This window comes from Schistocerca serialis, chromosome 5 (genome assembly GCF_023864345.2).
Source record: "Schistocerca serialis cubense isolate TAMUIC-IGC-003099 chromosome 5, iqSchSeri2.2, whole genome shotgun sequence".
Lineage (NCBI taxonomy): Eukaryota > Metazoa > Arthropoda > Insecta > Orthoptera > Acrididae > Schistocerca > Schistocerca serialis.
In genome coordinates this window covers 705,051,590-705,072,564 of record NC_064642.1, presented here as the reverse complement: position 1 = coordinate 705,072,564, position 20,975 = coordinate 705,051,590, and the positions used below count along the sequence as shown (strand labels likewise).

Genomic DNA, 20,975 nt, shown 5'->3' with positions numbered 1-20,975 from the left:
GCATAAAGTAGCTTACCAACCTTTTTGCATGTAGGTGTATTTGTTCAATTCCATGATTCCCAGGTGATTTTCTGGTAAGCATAACACATCTGCAAATGTTGCCTCTGTTTGTTTGTTTTTAAAATTTTTCTGGCTTAATAATGTGAATTCATACATTGGATACATGATCTTTCTTATGTTTTGAAACAGGGAAAATCTAGTGTGAAATAACAAAGATATGAATTAAACAGATTGTTGCTTACTACCTAAAGTTGATGCTGAATGTCAAACGTGCATATTTAAAAGAAAACTGTTAAACTGTTAGACATCATTAAGATATTGTTTAAAAGAAGACTGTTGAATATTACGATATTGGACGAAGTCCTTCATCAAATGTACAAACACACACATTTATAAGTCCTACACCCATACACATATGGTTAATGTCATTTCTGGGTGCTGAGGCCCTAATGGAGTGAGTAGCAATAGTAGGGTAGGGTGGAGGAAGATACTGCAGTACTGTGTGTGCTTGTGGGAATGTGATGTGTGGGGACATGGTGGGGACAGGGTAGTGGGCTGCTAGGTCCAGCATCGGAAGGTTGTGCTGGTGTGGGGGGGGGGGGGGGGGGTTGGGGTGTAGAGAGGGGGATAGATTCACACAGGTCCACTGGGGGAGGATGGGGGGGCGGGGGGGGGGGTGCGGGGAGAAGATGTGTATGAGGCTCAGTGGGAGCAGGAAATGGGATAGAGGCAGGTGGAGAATAGGAGGGACTAACAAAGTTGAGGCTGGGAGGGGTGGGGGTCATAACCAGAACAGTGGGTATGTTGCAGGGATGGTTCCCACCTGCATAGTTGAAAAGGCCTCATTGTCTAGAAGCAACACTGGCTATGTTTAATTGAATTTGTGTGTGTATGTGTGTGTGTGTGTGTGTGTGTGTGTGTGTGTGTGTGTGTGTGAGTGAGTGAGTGAGTGAGTGAGAGGGAGGGAGGGAGGGGGGGGGATTGATGCACATGCACATGTACTTTTCTACATTTGATGATAGACTTTCATATGTTTGGATAGAATAAGCCATATGAGTGGTTTTTTCTCATATCCATAATCTCATCAGAGTATTGCTAGTAGGTTTTCCAGCTGTAAAGGTATTTACATTGAAGCTCTGTGTTTGAGTAGTAAAATTCAGAGAAAGCATATATCCATTTTTTGCTTCAGACATAGCTGTTTTAAACTTCTACTAAAGTGTCTGTTTGGGTAATGTTGGTGTATACTGTAAAACTAAAACAGTATCTCAAATGTTGGCAGTTAATTGGCATAAAATCTCCTGCAACCCAATCAAAATTAGAGCTTGATAAAATGTTTTTCTTCCTTGCCAGGTTACTGAAAATTTATAGCAATAATTTATGTATTTTTTATTTTTATTTTACAGAAACATTTTTCAGCATGGATGTGCCCGCAGTGTAGTGGACCTCTAATATCGAACAATGAATTGGAGAGTGAGAACAAAATCCGTATATTAAAGTGTTGTTGCTGTAGATTTAAAGAGAGAGCTGACAAAACTGAACATTATGTAGATCAAGCCAACAATTGTTATGAGAAAGGTATACTTTTTTTTCTACTTAGAATAAGCTTAATGTATTGTGGTAGTGCAACTGAGAAAAAAGTCACAGGGATGTATCTTGAAAAATGTCAATTTCTGAATTGTCATGACTCAGCATTACTGTATGCAATTTCAACCATCAACAAAATTATTTCCTCTAAAATAAAATTTAAAGCATGAAAGAAATAATCCCACATTTGCAACTTTTAAGCAGAAGAAACAGTGAACCTTATGTTCTGATCTGTGATACTGTTTTCCAAACAGGAGTTGATGCAGCTGACAGTGGTGATATAGAACAAGCTCTGCTAATGCTCAAGCAGTGTTTGTCCCTGAGAGAGAAATATCTGTACAGTAAAAATGCTGACATCTCTAAATGCTTAAACCAGCTGGCACGGTGCTGTGCAGTGAAAGGTTAGTAAATGTGGTGAGGAAAGTTTTGGCAGAATGTAAATAATTTAGGTAACAACTGACCGAAACAAGGTTGAAAACCTCACTACCTCTTAGATGTACCTTTTTTTGAGGTAGAGTACACACACACACACACACACACACACACACACACACACTCTCTCTCTCTCTCTCTCTCTCTCTCTCTCTCTCTCTCTCTGGCACACCTATACAGCTACATTGTGCCAGCTGAATGCACAGCCCCAGGATTGCAGTTCTGTGGATTGACTGAGGTAAAGGATTGTGTTGGATGTGGTGAATGAGGAGAAAAGGAGGCAGAGAGTGGGAAGGTTGGTTGAGGAAGGGTGGTTGACGGTCAGAGAGAGGCAGCGGGTGTACAGAGTAGAAATGTGGGTGGGTGAGGCAGTAGGTGTACAGGATACAAATGTAGCACACACACACTGGCATCAGCGAATTTGTGCAGTGCATGATGATTATGATCATGATGATGATGATGTGGAATAGTAGAATAGGGGTGACAGAACAGAGGAAGAGTGACTGTGGGGGAAGAAGGTGTGGGTGCAGGATGAGTGAGGTTAGGGTCTTGGGGCAGAGTTGAGATGGCTTTGGAGCAGTGTGTTAGCAGAAAGGGTACCAGGAGGTTACCCTCCATGCAATGTACATTATAATGTTTTAAATACTGTTTAGAAAAGCAGGTAGATGACACTATTGGAAATCTTTCAAATCAATAAATGTCTAACATAGAATGCTAGTGCAGCTTTAAATGACCAAATGGAATTTCTTTCCCAACATTCTGGTCTGAGTTGCTGGAGTTGGCAGTCGTGTGTGTCTGGGGTGTTCTTGCTTGTGTATTGTTTGTGTGTGAATGTTGTGTGTGTGTCTGTCTTTAATGATGAAGGCTGTGGCCAGAAGCTACATGTGATTGTCTTTTAATCATGCCTGTCTGCAAGTTAATATGTCTTCTTTAAAGTAAGTAGCAATCTATCTTTTCCTACATTGTTGATATTCACTACAGTAATATTTCTAAAGCAAATTATTTACTGCTGAAATATTTTACTTGGATATATTTTGAAGCTCAGTGAAACAAAGAGAGTTTAATTTCATTTGGTAGAACATGTCTTTACTTGGAATGCCATTGTTGAATATAAAGCAAAGCATTAAATGTGATTAACAATGATGTCAAGATGACAATGACATATTACACAGTATGTCTAAATGCTTTTTGTCGGGTCTAAACTCTAAAATGAATGATATAGTGTCGTGAGAGTCTGCCAGTTGCCATGCAGTCAAACTGTCACAGAAGTTCACTACAAATAATCGGTAAACAATTTGGAATCTCAGAATTTGAATGCTCCTGGGGAACATCAGACACTGACTGCTGTGACCACATCAATCAACAGGCTAATTAAGGGTGGACCAATATTTGGCAAGAGAAAATAAGTAAATGAAGGTTTAAACCTACAGTTTTCTAGGCAATTTGTTTTTGTTGAGCCATTCAGAAAACCTCATTATAATAATAAACTCTATGAGACTGTAAGAAGAGATTGCTTTGGAGTGATTCTTGTGGAAGACTGTATTGTATTATAACTTATACCTTTATTTTAGGAGATTTTGAACAAAGTGTTCAGCTCCTCAAGAGGAGCATAACAATGGTTGAAGAACAGTTTGGTGAAACAAGTATCGAACTTGCAAATGAACTGCAGAAACTGTCCGATGTGATGCTGTGTTGTTTGAAAGGAAGTAGTCTACAGCGATCTGAATTTTTGTAAGTATATGCTTTACGTAAATTTATTTTCTCCCATTTATTCCTAAAATATCCTGGCATTTTTACTTAAATTATTATTGTGAAACTACATTGTTTTCATTAATTTCAGTGAAAAGAAATCCTTTATAGAATATATTTACCTGCTGCAGTGCAGCTGAAAAGGCAAGAAGAAACTATGTCCTTAATCCTTGTGTTCAGAGATGCGCTACAGGAATATAAAGCAGCATAAGATAATAATTTTTGTGGATTTTACATTTGCCTTTCACATTTAGTGTTTCCTCAGTGGAAGTCAGTTCAAAGAAGTAAAAACAAATGTGTAAAGAACAAATCAGATGGAGGAAAATGTAACTTAAGGCTGTATTTCAATTTGTGTGCTTTAGTTTCTTTTTGCAGATTACATGATACCCATCCAGTGTCTACTGATATTAATAGAGTCATTATTTGGTATCAAATTCTCCTTTAAGCACGGTATCTTCCTTTTTTGTAACTCCAGTGTGAAGTCAGTTCAGACTTTCAAATATACGAAAAGAACAGTGGTTTTGTGCTGCTAATTCTTCCTTTAATGGGACAGTAGGACTTTCGTTCTGGACTGCCTAATTGTGAAGTATTTTCATTTTCTTGATTTCTTCCAAAGCTAATTAGGAAGGTAGGCAGGATGAGGCCTTGCACTTATACAGATGGTGATAATATCATTTACACAAAGTATAAAAGGATGCTGCATTGGCGGAGTTGTCATTTGTACTCAGGTGTTTCATACGAAATAGTTTCCGATGTGATTATGGCTGCACGGCAGGAATTAACAGACTTCGAAAACAGAATGGTAGTTAACATTCCATTTCAGTAATCGTTATGGAATTCGATATTCTGGGATCCACAGTGTCAAGAGTGTGCTGAGAATACCACATTACAGGCATTATCTCTCATTATGCACAATGCAGTGGCCACCAACTTTCACTTAATGATCGAGAACAGCGGCATTTGTGTATAGTCGTCAGTGGTGACTGACATGCAACACTGCATGTCATAACCATAGAAATCAATGTAAGAGGTACAACAAATGTTTCCATTAGGACACTGCATCGTAATTGGGCATTAATGGGCTCTGACACCCGACTACCAACGCAATTGTAGTCCCTCTCCTGGACTTGTGACCGTATCAGTTGGGCCCTAGATGACTGAAAAACCATGGCTTGGTCGGATGAGCCCTGATTTCAATTGGTAAAAGCGGATGGTAGGATTCGGATATGGTGCAGGCCCCACATAGGCATGGACCCAAATTGTCAACAAGGCCCTGTGCAAACTGGTGGTGGCTCCATAATGATGTGGGCTGTGTTTACATGGAATGGGCTGGTCCAACTGAACTGATCATTGGCTGGAAATGGTTATGTTTGGCTACTTGGAGATCATTTTCAGCCATTCATGGGCTTCATGTTCCTAAACTGTGACAGAATTTTTATGGATGACAATGCACCATGTCACCAGGCCCTAACTGTTTGCAATTGGTTTGAAGAATATTCTGGGACATTTTGAGCTAATTATTTGGCCAGCTGGATCGCCAAACATTAATCCCAACGAACATTTATGGGACATAATCGAGAGTCAGTTCATCCACAAAATCTTCCACCGACTACAGTTCCGCAATTATGGACGGGTGTAGTGGCAGCATGACTCAATATTTCTGCAGAGGGCTTCCAATGATTAGTTGAGTTCATGTGTTGCTGCACTACGCCAGGCACAAGAAGGTCCGACACAATCTTAGGAGGTATCCTGTGACTTTTGTCACCTCAATTTACACCATGGATTTTGATCATTTTCATCTCCCTATGATCAGAATTATAGAGAAAATGTATTTTCCATTATGGTGCCTATACTGTTTTATGTGGTCCTTCGGGTACACACATACCATAAATTTTGACAAATTGAACAATCAGTCACCTTCTGCCACCTCCTTCACAAATGGTACGAACATACGTTGTAAACTCAACTTTTCATCCATTTATGTCTCATCTCTCTCTTCTAGCAAGGTAGCACAGAAATAATACACCAAACTGGCATTTGAGGGGACATCAGTTCAAAACCCTGCCATGTCATCAAGGTTTACTTTTTCTGTGATTTATTAAATTGCTTTAGGCAATTGATGGGATGGCTCTTTTGAAAGGAGCCTGGCCAATTTCTTTCCTAAACTTTTCATCAGTCAGAGCTTGTTTTTCATCTGTAACAAGCCTGTTTCCCACTGAGTACCAAACATAAATTGTTCTTCACACATGATTGGCGAGTCACACTATGTGCTGCTTGGAATGAGGTTCATACTGGTGTGGAACACATTCACAAACAATGCAGTCCAGGAGATGGCGATGTGCAGCTTCACCCAGCAAGTTGCAAGCTGATAAATTCCAGATGTATGCCAAGTCCATCGTAAGTAGTGTACAAATAGCCCAGTTTACTCAAATCAAAATTCAAGTCCATAATAAGATAAATAAGACAATATTATAATGGTGTATAATGGAGTGCTTCATGTACAGTTTGTAAATTGGTTTTCTGGCCTTCGTGTGCACCTATTTAAAGTGGCTGAGAAACCAAAGGACCTGTCCCTCTAAATCACACCTCACAGTGGTCTCTTTTACCGCATTGCTCAGTTTCTGTACTCCCACTGTGTGGAGGCAACTAATGATTCTACATCCACATTGCTCTCCACTAGTGGTATATCTTCATCATTATGTGGTGGAGATACAATAGACATTTTTAGTGGGGAGTAAATACTTAATGAATGAAGAAAATTATTTCCTGACTGTCTGTAAGTGAAACTTACTTTCACTGCAGTTGTCTTCCTTCCATCTCCATCAACATTGCCCTTCGCATTCCGTTCTTCAGTAGCATATTATAACGGCGCATAATGGAGTGCGTCATGTACAGTTTGTGAATTGGTGTCCCTCACATTTCAGCTATTACCACATATTTGTTCCAGACTAACTGCTGATATAAGGGCTGCCTTTTGTGTCTTTATAAAAACAATGAATTTAAAAAAAAATGGTACAAATAGTTTTATTATATCTCAATATAAACCCCCCCCCCCCCCCAAGGGGGGAGGGGATATGAGTCGGCCAAGCTCCCATCAGGCCAGTTTGTCAGTGCACTTGACTATGGTGACATGTCAAATCGCCAAATTACTGTTCCCATTGGACACTGTTAACAAGCAGTAGTCCTGTGGACTGTTTGGTCAACTGATATACAACTAGAAATTGAAGAATCACATCTTCAATTATATTGTGCACAGCATCAGGGTTGTTTGGAACAACTAATTTTGGTCATCTTTACAAAATTCTGTCTTCCAATTGTAAACAGTCTCTTGTGAAGATGGTTGATTACCAGAAGTTGAATCAAGTGATTTGAGCCATTGTTGAGTTAGACCTTTATGTAAATCATAACAAATCATTCAGCAAAAACCTTCAATGAAATTTCAATTCTGTATGACACTGTTTCTTTAAAGACTTACTGTAAACAAACTATTCAGCTATGTCTGCGCTTTTGCTGCTGTTTTAACAATAACAAAGTTTCAAACAACAGTAATGTCACATGTCAGTAGTGCCATTTAGAGGTCATTTGTTAAAGCTTAAAAGACAAGCTTCAAACAGCATTCTATTCTAGTTTCCAGTTGCTTATAATTAAAAACATTATTGCATATTAGCAAATTAATTATTGTAGGACCATTATTACATTCACTTTCTGTAAACTAAACACTTTTCAAGGTTTCCATTTAATTAATCATTAATCGCTGCAGACGTGGTAATGTGTGTATTGGTGTCTATGGTTGTGTGTGTGAATGTGATTGCTTTCTTATAGAAAAAGAGCTTGAGAGCTAGTGAATACTGTCTTCTGTTGTGTGTGTCTATGCACTACAAATCAGTCTGCTAAAGGTGAGTGGTTGGTTTTCCATCATTTTATGTATTAATCCATCCTGAAATTGCCATTATTCTTATGCTCAACATTTATTTCAGGAAAAAGTGGAAGGAAGCAGAAAGCATTGTTAAGAAGGCAAAGGCCATCCTGGAAATTACATGTGGCAGATGGACAAATGTGATGCAAGATATACTGGATAAAGAAGAGTACTTAAATAGCCTGAAACCAACAGCGGAACAATCTTGAATTTCCTGAACATTATAAATATGTAAAGAACGGAACATTAAAACTTACAGAATCTTATTCGTTTGAGAAACTTTGTCCTTTACTACTTTTACACATTGACCATCTTCAGTTATAGTTGTAAAAGCCATAAATAGAATAATATTATAAAAGTCATCATGTACTACCCTATTCCACAGTAAATATGAGTTAAAACAGTGTGAGTTTTAACTAATTTGAGTACATTTACGAACCAAATTCATACATCAAATTGATAATAACTGCACAAATAACTCTATCCATGACATGGAACAAGATCTGAACTGAACTAACATTCACCACAAAATAATAAACATAAAACTCAAAACAGAATTTTCTACCAAGAAATAAAATTGTACAATAAACTGCCAAATGAGATTAAAGAGATTACTAAAATGAACTTATTGTAAAATTATGTTAGAAGGTACATATTAAGCAATATGTTCTGTGCAGTGAAGGTTTACTTAGATAATACAAAGTAACCTTACTCTGAAGCTCTGTAGTGGATAATACTAACACCTTATTCTCATTCTCAGCTCAACATCTCAATCATTGTGGAGACGTGCTGACTCAGTTTCTCAGACAAGTAAATGGGAAATTACAGTACACAGAATCAAAACCAAATGTCATTGCCATGGCCCTGATGGTAGCTGATTTGTATGCTGTGTTACATTATTAAATAATTTGTATAGTATATGCGATGTTGGGTATTGAGAAATGAACAGTGTAGCACTTGCTTTCTGCATTATGTAATAACTTCTTTACGAAACAGTATTGTACACTAGGGATAAACCAAATGAGCTTGTACTGATTTAGACAGACTAGCCTTGTATTTGGGACAACGGAGACCCTGGTCTTCATCCAGAAACATGATTTAGATTTTTCAGGGCAGTTCCTGCTAAAGGGGACACAGTTGCGAACAGGCTCAAAAAAATCGATCTTTTTTTTCCCTTTTTTTCCCCTTAGTACATGCTCCAATTATTTGGCTACAAAATGCCGTTTGTTTCATACAAATCTGATTATTAGATTCGGAGTTATTAATTTGTTCGTGAAGCATGGTAACTAGCACCACGTCCATTTTTGCTGTGTCTTGCGCAGTAGTTAGCATTGACTATAGTACAACAATCATTTATGTTCCACTGATATAAATACTCTTTATTTGGGTTGCAAGAGAGAATTGTTATTCTGATGTTTGCCAGCCTGTCTGCATTGTCGACTATCGTTTGCCAGTTTCTTCATCCTAGTTGTTTACGTTCTGGTGATACAAATGTAATGATTTTGTGAAACGTTATAACACAATGGGTAGAATAAGTAAGTTTGGATATAAGGCCTAAGTTTCGTAGAAATAAATATGTAAAAATAAACCGCGAAACTGCTAGTTTTGAACAGAGGGCAGAAAATAATATTGAAAGTGAAGTCAGTGCGAGTGTCAGTGCTTCAAGCAAGAAGCTTCTAGGTGCTGCCAGTTTTCCAAGTGCCTCTCAAATGCGTGACAATGCAATATGCAATATGTGGTGTGAACAGTGTTTCTGTCATTACTGACACAAACATTCTGATCTCCATGAGGTTATTACGTGAACTTATTGAAAAACACACAAATTGTAAAAACTGTGGTGGAAACGTTACTTTGCACGAAGATGTGGTGAAAACCAAGGGAATTGTTTGTAATTTAGTTTTGACATGTTTGGAATGTAGCTGTACTGCCAATACAATGTCATCCCACGTAACAAGAAGCAGATTGTATGAAAACAATATAAGATTAGTGTATGCACTTAGATCTATTGGAAAAGAGCGAAGTGCAGGTGCTGTTCTTTGTGCAGTGATGAACATTCCTCCACCTCCAAGAAAGTTTGATGTTTACAACAAGACTATTGGTGCAGTTGTAGCTGAGGTAAGTGAATCTACAATGTTGAAAGTAGCCAAAGAAGCAGTTCAGTTGAATGATACGAAATCTGATCCAAGGCAAATTTCTGCTGGTTTTGATGGCAGTTGGCAGAAACGTGGGCACACATCCCTAAATGGCATTGTGTCAGCAACTTCTTTTGATACAGGGAACGTTCTGGATATTGAAATTATTACTAAGTTCTGTGACATCTGTAGCAAAAATCCCACTATACAACATGTGTGCAAAAAGGACTATGATGGTTCTAGTGGAGGCATGGAAGTGGCTGGTGTTGCTAACATTTTCAAAAGGTCTGTGCAGTCAAGAGGTATCCTCTATACAGACTATCTTGGGGACGGGGACAGTAAGGCTTATCAGAAAGTGGTAGAAGATAAACCTTATGGGCCTAGAGTCAAAATTAATAAACTGGAATGTATAGGACATGTACAGAAAAGGATGGGATCATGACTTCTAAAGATATGTAAGGAAAAAAAGTTAGGTGGTAAAGGGGGCCTGACAAAGGCTAAAATAGACAGGATCCAGACTTATTATGGTATGGCCATTAGAAATAACTGCAAAAATGTAGAAGCAATGAGGAGAGCCATCTGGGCTATATTCTTTCACAAAATGTCAGCAGATGAGGAACCACAACATAACCTTCGCCCACGGGGACCTGACAGCTGGTGCAAATTCAACAACCCAGCTACATCTTCCAGCTATAAGCACAAACATTCAATTCCAGAAAAGATCCTGCTATCTGTGAAACCCATTTTCAGAGACATTAGCCAACAAGGGCTCTTGAAAAAGTGTCTCCATGGAAAAACCCAAAACCCAAATGAAAGTTTGAATTCTGTCATTTGGACAAGGCTACCAAAAACTGTTTTCGTTAGAAAAGAAACACTAAAATTTGGTGTTCATGATGCAGTGATGTGCTTCAATGCTGGTGTGTCAAAGAAGACTGATGTATTAAGACTCTTGGGAACAAAGGAAGGTATCAATACTGAAAGGGGACTGAAAAAGATTGACATGGACCATATCCGTTATGCTGATATTTCTGCAGGAAATGCTACCAAGGAGGCCAGGATAGCCAGAAGATCAAAGAAAAGAAGATAAAGATCAAGAAGCTGAGCCACAGTATAGCCTTGGAATGTTTTAAAAGTGTGTCTGTATGACATTGTACATTACTTTCTTGCATGTAAAACTTTAATACCACTTTTCTCAAAACTACATTTTTTGACCGTCTGGTACACTTTTCTCAAAAACTATGACTTCTACAGACATCAGACTTACAGTATCTCTTGTTAATACAACAATGATTAATTAGATAAAAAAATAGACCAGTAGTGATAAAAAGAACAGATTTACAAGCTCCAAGGTGTTTAGAAAAGTTTTAATTTTTTGTCTTATAGGACAAAAAAATGATTGCTCATGAAATATATAAAATACATTAACCATTTTTCTATGTGATTTGAGAATGATGTTTCAGCTGTACACTGTAAAAGTTTCAGGTCTTTATTTCCATTAGTTACTTCAGAAAGTGTACCTGACATTTGCTTGTTTTAGCATTGATTCCTTATGGGAGTTTCCTTGTGACTGTGTCCCCTTAAGACCATGGTCTACTACCTGCCCCATCTTTGTCAAACTATACTTATAAGTATGTAAATGAGTGTATACATGAATTTTTGTCATTAATTTTTTCAGCTTTAATACCATGACAGGTCAAATGGCCTAGTAAAAATTATCAATGGATGCACAATTGTAATATTTGATTTTCAAATATGTTGATGTAGGTTGTCAAATCAGTTCTAGCAACTGCATCTAGAAAACTCTTTGCCCAATAGAATTTTTTATCATCGTTACGAAAAATGCCATGAGTAGTTAATTACATGAAATCCAAGGTACCACACCAGTAACTTGTAGCAACTGAAATAAACTCAAACTGTGTTTGGTGATAAATCTAGAGCCAAATGAATGTGTGTGGTGTATGCAACCCTCCCCCCCCCCCTCAAAATAAATAAATAAATAAAATAAAAAAATATATGTATGCAGACCTTGGCAAAATAGGGCATCCTGTAGAAGGTGGACTCAAGATGTAGTACCGATTTCCCAAACCAACAAGTTTGAGATGCTGTCCTTCACTGAAACTGAAACTGACCCAGTGGTACTCACATCACCTGTTGTGGGGAGTCCTGTTTTGTTCAGTGTCAGGAGGAGGCAAATGCAAAAGGGTAGGCGTCTATTAATCGTTGGAAGTTTAAACATATGGTGAATGATTGTACCCCGTAGGCAAATGGCAGCAAGGGACAGGAAAGGACACCAAGTGCTCTCAGTGTGTATGTCTGGGGGGCCACATTCAACATGTTGAGGAGGCTATGCTGGCAGCACAGCTCATGGTCTAGTGACTAGCGTTGCTGCCTCAGGTTCACAGGGTCTCTGGTTCAATTCCCAGCCGTGTTGGCCGGCCGCTGGTGGCCGAGCGGTTCTAACGCTACAGTCTAGAACCGCGCGACCGCTAAGGTTGCAGGTTCAAATCCTGCCTCAGGCATGGATGTGTGTGTGTTGTCCTTAGGTTAGTTAGGTTTAAGTAGTTCTAAGTTCTAGGGGACTTATGACCTCAGCAGTTGAGTCCCATAGTGCTCAGAGCCATTTGAACCAGCCGGGTTGGAGATTTTCTCCACCTGGGGACTGGGTGCTTGTGTTGTCCTCATCATCTCATCATCATTTGGGAAGTGCCGATACTGAATATGGAAAGATTTGGTTGACCACAATGTTGAGCACCCCACAAACAAACATCATCATCATCATATTCTGGCAGCCATTGAGGGTACAGGTTGCAGCCAACTGCAGATAGTGGTGTACATTGCAACAAATGATGCCTGTTGTCTGGGCTCCAAAGTCATTCTTGGGTCATTCCGTTGACTGGCAGAGAAGGTTGAGAAGACCAGTCTTACGCATGGAGCTTCAACGAAGCTCACAATTGCAGCATTGTCCCCAGAACTGACTGTGGCCCTTTGGTTCTGAGTTGAGTGGAAGGACTGAACCAGAGACTTTGAAAGTTCTGTGACAAGCTACGCTGCGACTTCCTGAATTTGCGCCATAAGGTTGAAAACGGTAGGGTCCCCCTAATTAGGTCAGGTGTGCACCACATGTCAGAGGCTGTTACTCAGGTAGGTGACTGTGTGTGGGGTGCACAAAAGAGTTTTTTAGATTAGGCAACCCTCCAACCAATCCAGATAACGACAGCTGTACGAAACCCAGAAATATCAGTGCAAGTTTGAAAGAAATGCCTCCCACAGGTGAGAGTATTAAAATCGTAATGGTTAACTGCCCAAGCATTCACAACAAAATGCCAGTTTGAAGCACTCACGGAAAGCAGTGAAGCTCACATAATACTAGGTACAGAAACCTGGTTGAAACCTGAAATTGATAGCTGGGAGATTTTTGGGGAAAATTTAAATGTATATGGAAAGGATAGGCAAATGGGGACTGAAGACATATTTGTCACAGTAGACAAGAAACCCAAATCCACTGGGAAAGAAATTGTAGCTGCAAGTGAGATTGGGCAAGACTCAGTATCAGGAGTGGGCATAAAATGATAGCTGGATCCTTCTATTGCCCACAAAACTTATGTCCTGGTGTAACTGAAGAATTCAGAGAAAACCTCAGTTCATTCATACGTAAGTCCTCCAGTCATAATGTAGTCATTGGTAGTGACTTTAATCATCCATTAATTAATTGGGAAAATTACAGTTTTGTTAATGGTGAGAGTGATAAGACATCCTGTGAAAATTTACTAAATGCCTTCACTGAAAACTACCTAGAACAGATAGTCAGGAAACCTACTAATGATGGAAATATATTGGATCTAATGGCAACAAATAGACCTGACATTATTCCGGATGTCCACATTAAAACTGGTATCAGAGACCATGACATGGCTGTGGCAACAATGATTACCAAAGTACAAAGGACAACTAGAACAACCAGAAAGATATATATCTCAGTACACTAGATAAAATATCAGTCATAGCATCATATCTCCAGGAGCATGTAGAGGAACTCTAGCTCAGTTTTAAAATAATAATTAACCACACATTGGATTGCTAGGAACTGAGTAAAACAGTTCATAATGGGAGGCAACCTCCATGACATAGTCACTGTAAAGAAACTTCTAAGGAAACAGAGATTACTGCATAATAGGTGTAAAACAAAGCGTAGGGCTATAGGTAGAGAGACGCTGAATAAAATGCATTTGACTGGCAAGAGAGAAATGCGTGAAGCCTTCAGTGACTACCATAGCAGAATATTGTCAAATGACATTTCACAAAATCCAAAGAAATTCTGGTCATATGAAAAGGCTGTCAGTGGCACCAAAGTCAGTGTCTAGTCCCTAACGAATGAGACAGGAACTGAGATTGAGTGTAGCAAAGCAAAAGCTGAGATGCTTAACTCCATTTTCAAATGTTTGTTTACAAAGGAAAACCCAGTAGAACTGCCCCACTTTAATTCTTGTACCACTGACAAGATGAATGAAATAACTGTTAATGTCAGTAGTGTTGAGGAACAGCTGAAATCGTTAAAACTGAACAAAGCTCCAGGCCCCGATGGAATCCATCAGATTCTATACTGAATTTGTGGCGGAGTTAGCGCTCTCTTCTCACTATAATCTATCGTAGATCCCTTGAAAAAAAAAAAAAAAAAAAAAACTGTGCCCAGTACTTGGAAAAAGGCTCAGGTCACACCCGTCTACAAGTAAGGTAGTGGAAGTGACCCACGAAGCTACGGTCCAATATCCTTGACATCGATTTGTTGTAGAATCTTAGAACATATTCTGAGCTCAAACATAATGAGGTATCTTGAACAGAATGATCTTCTCAATGCCAACCAGCATGGGTTTCGAAAAGATCAATCATGTGAAACCCAACTCGCACATTCCTCACATGGCATACTGAAAGCTTTGGTTCAAGGCAACCAGGTAGATGCAGTGCTCCTTGATTTCTAAAAAGCATTTGACTCAGTACCACACCTATGTTTATTGTCAAAAGTATGATCAAATGGGGTACCGAGTGAAATTTGTGACTGGATTGAGGACTTTTTGGTAGGGAGAACATATGTTTTCTTGGATGGAGAGTCATCGTCATATGTAGAAGTAACTTCAGGTGTGCCCCAGGGAAGTGTGTTGGGGCCCTTACTGTTCATGCTATATATTAAAGACCTTGCAGACAATATTAATAGCAAAAATCAGGCTTTTTGCAGATGATGCAGTTATCTATAATTAAATGCTATCTGAGAGAAGCTGCATAAATATTCAGTCAGATCTTGATAAGATTTCAACATGGTGCTCTAAATGTTCATAAATGTAAAATTTTGCACTTCACAAAATGTAAAAACGTAGTATCCTATGACTATAATATCAATGAGTTGCTCTTGGAATCGGCAAACTCGTGCAAGTACCTGGGTGTAACACTCTATAGGGATATGAAATGGAGTGATCACATAAGTTCATTCGGGGGTAAAGCAGATGATAAGACTGTTTATTGGTACAATACTGGGGAAATGCAGTCAGTTTACAAAAAAGATTGCTTACAAATCACTCGTGCGACCGATCGTAGAATGTTGCTCCAGTGTGTGGGATCCGTACCAGATAGGATTAACAGGATATATTGAATGTGTACAAATAAGGGCAGACAAATTGTGACAGGTTTGTTTAATTCATGGAAGAGTGTCACAGAAATGCTGAAGGAAGGGAAATGCAGACTCTCGAAGACAGACATCTATTAAAGAAGTTTCGAGAACCAGCTTTAAATGATTACTCCAGGGATATGTGTATCACTCACACAGGGATCATGAAGATAAGATTAGAATAACTACTGCACAGGGGCATTCGAACAGTGATTCATCCCACACCCCATACATGATTGGAGCAAGAATAAAATGTAATAACTGGTACAATGGGACATACCCTCTACCATGCACCTCACGGTGGTTTGCAGAGTACAGATGTAGATGTAGGTAGGGAAGATTTAAGTTTAGCATTGCAAAATTAATTGTCTAGCCACATTTTTACATGCTCATTTCTGTCATACATCTTAATGAATGAATCTGTGGGAAATTAAATTAATCCAAATTTAAACTGCATCTTGACTTTTGACAGTTGCGTTCATGTAACAGTAAAATATAGGAAATCTGTTGCCATATTAGGTATTAGAGAACTGAAGACAGTACAATGAAAATTAAGGTTTTCATTATCATGTTATTAGATAAAATATGCATAGCAGAAAGTGATATTCATTACTGTGACTGGTATTGACATTTGTATAAATCAACAGAGCATGATTTATGATTGAATGAATGAACAAATTAAACGCACTTCAGAGTGGTTTGCAGAGTATGAACATAGATGAAAATGTTATGGGGTGGAAAAGAGTGTAAGGGAAATGGCAGTTGAACCCTGTAGCACACTTGGAAATGGAAACAAGTATTCCGAGATAAAACCGACTGGCTAGCCGCGCAGTCTATTGTGCTGTTTCCCCAATGGGAAGACGTGCCGGTCCCCCGACACGTATCTACCTGGTGGATTAGTGTCGAGGCCCGGTGTGCCGGCCAGCCTGTGGATGGTTTTTAAGGCAGTTTTCCATTTCCCTCGACGAATGCAGGCTGATTCCCTTTATTCTGCCTCAGTTACACTATGTCAGTGAACGTAAGCATACACCATAATTACTCTACCAAGCAAACATTTGGGGTTATACTCGTTTGGTATGAGACGTTCCACAGGGCGGGGGGGGGGGGGAGGGGGGGGGGGGGTCTACTGAGGGGTGAACCACACAATAACCCTGGGTTTGGTGGGGGGCGGCAGTGGAGCAGGTGGACTGCTGTGGCCTATTGTGGGCTTGTGAACCACTGAGGGCTACTGCAGGACGAAGCCTCTCCGTTGTTTCTAGGTCTGCGGTTCAATACAATACCATACAATACAATTCTGAGATACAGCAAACAATTATTTCTGACAGCATCATGGGGCCTTGTGGGGATGTTATCATCCAAGGGAGCAAAATCTGCATATACTTACTATAGCGCAGCTTGTTATCTAATATGAATTCTGCTTGATATTTTACATTGTAATATTGCATCGCAGAAAACCAAAGTCTATTCACAGCCTACTACAGTGAGTTTTATTTTGAATAAATTACTGTAGTTGTCAGTGGTGTGTGTGACATAATAATGAAATGTAATGTTCACATTGTAGACTGTAAAACCATGTCCAATAATTGTTTCACATCTGCTTGCTTGTGTACATTGGCAAAAAAAAGCTATAATATGGTATTTTCATAATTTTTAAGCATATCGGACCAATGAAAGCATGCCTTCAGGATGAGAAATAACAAAATTTTTAAGCTGTTCAGTATTATCAGTGCAAAATCATACCCGCCTTTAGTACCTGAGTCTTCTTGTGTAAAAACTTTGTATAGACACCCACTTCTTATATGATTTGGAACCTGCATTGGATTTATCATTCTAGGTTTCCTAATCATGGAGTCTGCTGCAAAATTCTTAGTTGTCTTGATTCTTACAAAATTTGAAAACCTGCTGGCCATAAGCAGCTAGTTCCCAACCTACCTTCTTCCACCTAAATCTAAGTAATTGTACCCTAGCTTCCTCAAACTACAAGAAAGACTGATGTCTTTCTCTTCTGCTCATGAGAGTTTCAAGGGAGTGTGCTAGGTCCACTGCTCTTCTTCATGTTTATTACTGATTTTACACTGCTATTTCACTCCTGTGTGAGGTTCTTTGCAGACAGCTATTTTATTTCTAGGGCAACTTCCAGCAATTATCATAAGCAGATGCTCCAGCGACATCTCCACATTGTACAAATGGTTAGTGGACAACGAAAGGTAATGAGTAAAAGCAAATACATTCCATTCACAAGGGAAAGGCATGCATCAGTGAGAATGTAATCCAGCAGTGGTGAAAGTGTTCTCTCTGGTGAATCAACCAAATACATAGTTGTTGTTGTAGTGTGGAACGTAAGTTCAGCTGAACACATTAGAAGTGTTAGTCGATACAGCATTTAGTGATGTGAATATTGAAAAATAGCTGCAAATGTAGAAAAGAATTAGCACACCTAATGCCAGTGCAATCATTACAAGAATATGGAGCCCCATGTTGCGGTCCACATTAAACTTACCATTGCATGAAATGCACTGCTTGCCATCACAATTGCAACACACATGCATGCAACACACAATGAAGTGGCAAAAAGCTGAGGTATTAATGATTGACATTTGAGATCAACTGCACAGATTAGACGGGCTTAACACCACCTACTTTCTATATATAAGGAGAGATTATGCGACAGATTTTTCAGTCGGCAGTTTAATTTGAATGTTGGTTGTTGAAGGAGAAATTTCTACCTGGAGGAATCAGAACTGGACAGCAGCAGGATCATGGCCTGTTGCTCAGGATGCCACAACTATCATGCAAATATGGGATCAGTGGTTCCAGAGGGTTATATTCAATGTCCTTAGATGACATACGCGTAGTTCGCTCAGTCAAACAGGATCATACAACCATATTGTATATCTTCAAGCAAGACAAGTTTCCACATGAGGAGTGTGATTCTGCCTGGAGCAGCGTGGACTGTCAGCACAATTACCAGTGTTGCAGCTTCCCATGATGCAGCAGGAGAGGGAGGGGCAGGGGGGGGGGGATGAGAGAGAGAGAGAGAGATGCATAACAACAGTGGTTTAGTTGACTACAACAATGGTCACAGGAGTGGTGCCATGTTGTTCTTTCAGACAAGTCCTGATTCTGCACACAGCAGCATGATTGATGTATCTGTGTGTGGAGTCTCTGAGGAGCATGAATGTTCCCAAATTATATTTCTCATTGTGATACAGGCCCACCACCTGGTGTACCATTGGTTACAGAATACAATCACCTCTTGTTTGTATAGCCAATAATTTGGAAATTTTACGGCCTCTAGTTGTGCTCCATCTTCAAGGAGTGTGATGTTATCCTTCAGTAAGGTAACACAAGACCACATGTTCCCAGTGCTGTCCTAATGTGCCTCAATACAGACATCTTTCGACTATTTCCCTGGCCAGCAGGCTCCCCAAATCTCTCACCCACGTGGAAAATGGCTTCCTGAGACACTGGAAAGCCACCTCTATGATTGGTGAACTCTGGCATAGGACTTAGCAGCATGGACTGACATACCCATTGACTCAGTGCCCAGCTAGGTTAGAGCTGCTGTTGCTGCCCAAGGTAGTAACTCTGTGTAGTAAGTATTACACCCTGTGTTCTGGCAAATCCCCTACAAATTTAATTATGCACTCTTCATACTAGTGTGTGCATGTGTAAGAAGTAAAGTCTTATTGTTCACTACCCTTCATGGTGTTGCAATATTAATGGTCACTAGTGTAGCAACAGTTCAGTGATATCCCACTAGGTTACATCTATGACTTTAGCTGGCTCGTAGTCTTACTTGAATGACGGGTGAAATAGTCTCAGAAATATTACAACACCACATGAGAAAATCCCATACACATGGGGGTGACAAAAGTCATGGGATAGTAATATACACATATAAAGATGGCAGTAGTATCGTGTACAAAAGGTATGAAAGAGCAGTGCACTGGCGGAGCTGTCATGTCTACTTAGATGATTCCTGTGAAAAGGTTCCTGAGCTGATTATGGCTACATGATGGGAATTAACTGACTTTGAATGCAGAATAGTAGTTAGGACAGTCCATTTCAGAAATCATTATAGAATTCAACAGTCTCAGATTCACACTGTCATGAGTGTCCCGAAAATACCAGATTTCAGGGATTACCTATCACCATGGACAATGCAATGACCAGTGGCCTTTGCTTAACAAGGAAGCAGCAGCATTTACATCAGTACTAACAGACAAACAACACTGTGTGAAATAGCTGCAGAAGTCAATGTGGAATGTATGACAAACATATCTGTTAGGACAGTGTGGCAAAATTTGGCGTTAATGGGCCGTGGCAGCAGACGACAGATGTCAGTGCCTTTGCTAACAGTATGACATTGCCTGCAGCGCCTCTCCTGGGCTCATGACAATATTGGTTGGACCTTAGATGATTGGAAAACTGTGGCCTAGTAAGATTAGACCCAATTTCAGCTGTTAGAGCTGAGGGTAGTGCTCGAGTGTAGTGCAGACCCCATGAAGCCATGGTCCCAGGATGTCAACAAGGCACTGTGCAAGTTGATGATGGCTCTATAATGGTGTGGGTTGTGTTTTCATGGAATGGACTGGATTCTCTGGTCCCACTGAACCAGTCATTAACTGGAAATATCTATGTTGAGCTACCTGGAGACCTTTTGCAGCCATTTAAGAACTTGTGTTCCCAAACAACGATGGAATTTTTATGTATGATAGTGTGGCATTTCACTGGGCCACTATTGTTTGCAATTCCGGGCAATTCAGGTGAATGATCTGGCTACCCAGATCGCCCATCATGAGTCCCATCGAACATTTATTGGACATAATTGAGAGGTCATTTCATGAACAAAAACCTGCACCGGCCACTCTTTTGCAATTATGGATGGCTATACAAGTGGCATGGCTCAATATTTCTGCAGTGGACTTCCAACGGCTTATTGAGTGCACACCACGTCAAGTCGCTGCACTATGCTGGGCAAGAGGAAGTTGGACATGATACTAAGAGGTACCCCATGACTTAAGTCACCACAGTGCATGTGTTCTTTACAAATGTTACACATAAAAGAACAGGATGGAAAGAATTATTCAAGAAAATTAAATTGTTATATTGGATCACAGACACAAAATCCAGGTTAGGGCTCAAAAAACCATTATTGGAAGGTATTCTTTTACGGAGACGTCAAATAGTATGTGGAACCTATTACATGCACAAATCCTGCTCCTGTTCCAGACAATTTGTAATTTTAAGAACTGTCCTGTTAAATACTACTGTCTGCAATAATTTTCATCTCGTTTTCTTTTCACACTTGTGGTGTGTCGACTCACTTTGAAAGCTTAACGTTAGTAGATCACACTCTCGTATTATACCTATAAATAAACCTAGTAATTCTTTATATGGTATATCCTACAGCACCAGGAGATAACATCTTGGCTTCTAGACGTGGTAGACTTTCATAACAGTTGTGTAAAACTAATTGTTTGCTGCACAGCTGCTATAGCAA

The 20,975-nt window shown here is 39.6% G+C and overlaps 1 protein-coding gene across 1 annotated transcript in view; it reads left to right on the top strand.

Annotated features, from left to right (window-relative positions):
* The window catches only part of LOC126481322 (SET and MYND domain-containing protein 4-like), a 117,358-nt gene extending 109,411 nt beyond the window's left edge, over positions 1–7,947 (top strand). Inside the window, exons 10-13 of the mRNA XM_050104986.1 lie at positions 1,404–1,575; positions 1,839–1,985; positions 3,588–3,747; positions 7,743–7,947. Of these exons, the coding sequence (XP_049960943.1) occupies positions 1,404–1,575; positions 1,839–1,985; positions 3,588–3,747; positions 7,743–7,890 (627 nt within the window). The 3' untranslated portion in view covers positions 7,891–7,947. The remainder of the gene's footprint in view (positions 1–1,403; positions 1,576–1,838; positions 1,986–3,587; positions 3,748–7,742) is intronic.
* Positions 7,948–20,975: the final 13,028 nt, after the last annotated feature.